A 4,339-nucleotide genomic window follows, 5' to 3' on the forward strand; every position below is an offset into this window, starting at 1 on the left:
GAAGATTATTATTACTTTTTTAACAGTAGAGAAACAGTACAGGGGGGTAGAGGGGAAGTAGATGTCTCAGGAGGGACACTTAAGGTGTAGCCTGAAGAGATGGAGGTATTCAGGCTACGGTGGAAGATGGGGAGTGACCTTATCATTCATGGAGGTGGTGTAATGGTGGAGGTGGTGTAATGGTGGAGGTGGTGTAATGGTGTGGGGAATGTTTTCTTGGCACATTTTGGGCCTGTTAATACCAATCAATCATCTCTTGAATGCCACAGCCTATTTGAGTATTGTTGCTGACCATGTACATCCCATCCCGAGCACTTTGAGCTGCAACATTTGCAGGAAAAGCGCTATACAAATAAAAAATTCTCATTATTATTATTATTATTATTATTATTATTACATGGCCACAATGTACCCATCTTCTAATGGCTGCTTCCTGCATCATGATGCACCGTGTCACAAAGCAGAAGCCGCCTCAAACTGGTTTCATGAACACCTTTGGAATGTGGTGGAACGGGAGATTCACAGCTTGGAAGTGCACCTGATAAACTACAGGAAATGGGTGATTCAATCATCTTGAGTATCTCAAAGGAATGTTTCCATCATCTTGTGGAATCAATGCCACAAAGAATTGAGGCTGTTTTGAGGGCAAAGGGAGGTCTTACCCAGTATTAGTACAGTGTTCCTAATAAAGGGAGTCCCTACCCAGTATTAGTATAGTGTTCCTAATAAAGGGAGTCCCTACCCAGTATTAGTATAGTGTTCCTAATAAAGTGATGCCCTACCCAGTATTAGTATAGTGTTCCTAATAAAGTGATGCCCTACCCAGTTTATAGTATAGTGTTAATCATTAGACGCCGGCACTACCTCCTGCGCCACAGCCGGACCACTTTTTTATTTATTTATTTTTCTAGATTCAGCATGCTTCCACCAGCTCTCCAAACATCAACCGACACTAATGGAGCTTTTCCACTACCGACCCGAACCAGGCCGCATTTGTATCCGAGCCGTGCCGTGCCGTACTTTCAGAAACGCTTCTCCATTATACTGAGCGACCCGGGACTGTAGGAGGAGTTACGTGTCATAAGATTCCCCCCCCCCCCTCTGAGTGAGTGTGTGAGTGTGTGTGTGTGTGTGTGTGTGTGTGTGCGCGTGTGTGAGTGTGCGTGTGTGTGTGTGTGTGTGTGTGTGTGTGTGTGTGTGTGTGTGTGTGTGTGTGTGTGTGTGTGTGGGTGTGGGTGTGGGTGTGAGTGTGAGTGTGAGTGTGAGTGTGAGTGTGAGTGTGAGTGTGAGTGTGAGTGTGAGTGTGAGTGTGAGTGTGAGTGTGTGTGTGTGTGTGTGTGTGTGTGTGTGTGCGTGTGTGTGTGTGTGTGTGTGTGTGTAGCAGGGTCAGAGTGGCAGACGGCCCTTGGTCTCTTTACACATAAACACTGTGATGAATCACTCCTTTGATCAGAGCTGATATCAACATGAAACTCAACTCTGATTGGGAATGATGAGTAAGAAGAGTGTATCTGTAAAACCACACATTAGAAACAGACCAGCCTGTAAAGGGTTAACTCTGTTCCAGGGAGGAGAGCTGTACTGGGAGGGGAGGAGCATCTCAACGTCAGGCAGCTGAAATGAAACTACTAAACTGTGTAGACTAGAGACATAGAGTGTATCGTGCAGGAGGGCAGACTCTCTCAAACTTGTTAAGGACAGAGACATCTATCACACCTACAGTAGAAAGGACAGAGACAGCGTCCCCACTCTCACAGAATCACAGACAGGTGAGTTGAGAGACTTACAATGATAAGTCAAGATAAACTATTGTGTTCACGCTCTCTACCAGTTTTTTTATAGACAGTTCAGTATGTAAAATGTATTTATTTGGTTGAAGGACTATTTTCTATGTGATGTAGAATAATGTTATCATTATTGGTTGCTGTATAATCCCATAAGACAGTATTGACAGCTCCATCGTTGAAACTATCGAGATCTGATTGATTCCAGGAAATGCTTTATGTGTCACCTTTGGTCTCTCTAGATATGGCTTCCTCCAGCAGTCTCCTGTCCGAGGAGCAGTTCCTGTGTTCTGCCTGTCTGGATGTGTTCACTAAACCAGTCTCTACTCTCTACTGTGGACACAGCGTATGCATGGCCTGTATGAGAAAGTACTGGGACAACAATGACCTGTGTTGTCCAATGTGTAAAAAAGCATTTGATAAGAGACCAGATCTCTTTGTCAATACTTTCATCTCTGAGATGGCCACTCAGTTTAGGAAGTCAGTTGACGTGAAGGCAACCAGCAGCCCAGCCCCAGACACACCTGTCAAACCTAGAGAAGTGTCCTGTGACGTCTGCACTGGGACGAAGCTCAAGGCTCTGAAGTCCTGCCTGGTGTGTCAGACCTCTTACTGTGAGACTCACCTGGAGCCTCATCAGAGAGTCGCAGGCTTAAAGAGACACAAGCTGATCGACCCTGTGGAGAACCTGGAAGACAGGATGTGTAAGAAGCACGACAGACTCCTGGAGCTGTTCTGTAGGCGTGACCAGACGTGTGTGTGTCAGTTCTGCACTGAGACAGACCACAAGACCCATGACACCGTCCCCATAGAGGAGGAGTATGGAGAGAGGAAGGCTCAGCTGGGGAAGACAGAGGCAGATGTTCAGCAGATGATCCAGGAGCGACTGCAGAAGGTTTCAGAGATCAAACACTCAGTAGGTCTTAGTAACAAAGATGCACAGAGAGAGAAAGCAGACAGCGTACAGGTCTTCACTGCTCTGGTGGACTCCATGAAGAGAAGCCAGGCTGAGCTCCTTGACGTGATCGAGAAGAAGCAGAAAGCAGCAGAGAGGCGGGCTGAAGGGCTGATTAAAGAGCTGGAGCAGGAGATCACTGAGCTACAGAGGAGAAGCACTGAGCTGGAGCAGCTCTCACACACTAAGGACCACCTCCACCTCCTCCAGAGCTTCCCTTCCCTGTCCACCCCTCCACACACCAAGGACTGGTCTGAGGTCAGGGTTCACAGTGATCTCTATGTGGGGACTGTGAGGAGAGCTGTGTCTCAGCTGGAGGAGACACTTACGAGCGAAGTGAAGAGGTTGTGTGATGCTGAGCTGAAGATGATTCAGCAGTATGCAGTGGACGTGACTCTGGACCCTGATACAGCACATCCCTCTCTCATTCTGTCTGAGGATGGGAAACAAGTTAGGCATGGAGACACAAGAAAGAATCTCCCTGATAACGTAGAGAGGTTTTCCCTGTGTCTCAATGTTTTAGGAAAGGAGGGTTTCTCCTCAGGGAGGTTTTACTATGAAGTGGAGGTGAAGGAGAAGACTTGGTGGTCTGTAGGAGTGGCCAGAGAGTCCATCAACAGGAAGGGGAGGATCACAGTGACCCCTGAGGATGGATACTGGACTGTAGGGTTGATAAATGGAAATCAGTACTGGGCAGCTGCTGGCCCTCCTGTCCCCCTGTCCCTGAGAGAGGAGCCCCAGAAGGTGGGGGTGTTTGTGGATTATGAGGAGGGCCAGGTCTCCTTTTATGATGTGGAGGCCAGGTCTCTGATCTACTCTTTCACTGGCTGCACCTTCTCTGAGAAACTCTATCCATTCTTCCACCCTGGCCTGAATACGGGTGGTGAAAACTCTGCTCCTCTGATCATCTCTCCTGTCAATCACTCTGACTGACCAAGCAGTAAAATAAGCATTTATCTTTATCTGTTGTCACATTAGGAAAGATGATGGTATATTTCCCCACACAGAGTAATTTCTGATCTGGTTATGGTTTGTTATCATATAGTTTGTGCTCTCAGTGTGTCTGCTAGATGTGAATATGCAGCAGCAATGTCAGATACAGCCCAGCCTCTCCAGCCTCATAAGAACATATGACTCTATATACATGAGACTGTTTGACTTCTCTGGGTGTTCACATTATTATAAATCAGATGCTCTCAACATACTGTATTTTCATTATTAGCTAGTTATTATTGTATGTATTTGGTATTTGGAGGATTTTGAGTGTAATGAATACTGGGTGTGTACAGAGGGACATTGAGGATGTTCAGACAATTAAATTCACTTGGATTGATCAGATCCATTGATCACATTAATAATCAGTGTAGTCCAGGTCCCAGAGCTTTAGAATGGTGATGGTGAGGTAGCAGACTGGCTGTCTGGCTTATTAAAACACAAACACAAGTTGTCCTTCAGTCTCTGCATGTGTGTGATGTAATTACATTTAACAGAATGTACGTTTGATAATAATGTTATTGATTTAATGGCTTGCAAAGGGAATCGGATATGATTAAACAGTTTAATAAGGGTGACTGTGATTGTAATATGATACACATCTTCT

The 4,339-nt window shown here is 45.8% G+C and overlaps 1 protein-coding gene across 1 annotated transcript; it reads left to right on the forward strand.

Annotated features, from left to right (window-relative positions):
- Positions 1 to 2,028: 2,028 nt before the first annotated feature.
- On the forward strand, positions 2,029 to 3,672 carry LOC308175676 (E3 ubiquitin-protein ligase TRIM21-like; the record flags this gene model as incomplete). The annotated part of the gene is made up of 1 exon (XM_080551302.1): positions 2,029 to 3,672. The coding sequence occupies one exon, from the start codon at positions 2,029 to 2,031 to the stop codon at positions 3,670 to 3,672; it is 1,644 nt and encodes a 547-aa protein (XP_080407428.1).
- Positions 3,673 to 4,339: the final 667 nt, after the last annotated feature.

The sequence above is a fragment of the Nansenia antarctica genome (genome assembly GCF_963989245.1).
Source record: "Nansenia antarctica genome assembly, contig: SCAFFOLD_194, whole genome shotgun sequence".
NCBI lineage: Eukaryota > Metazoa > Chordata > Actinopteri > Argentiniformes > Microstomatidae > Nansenia > Nansenia antarctica.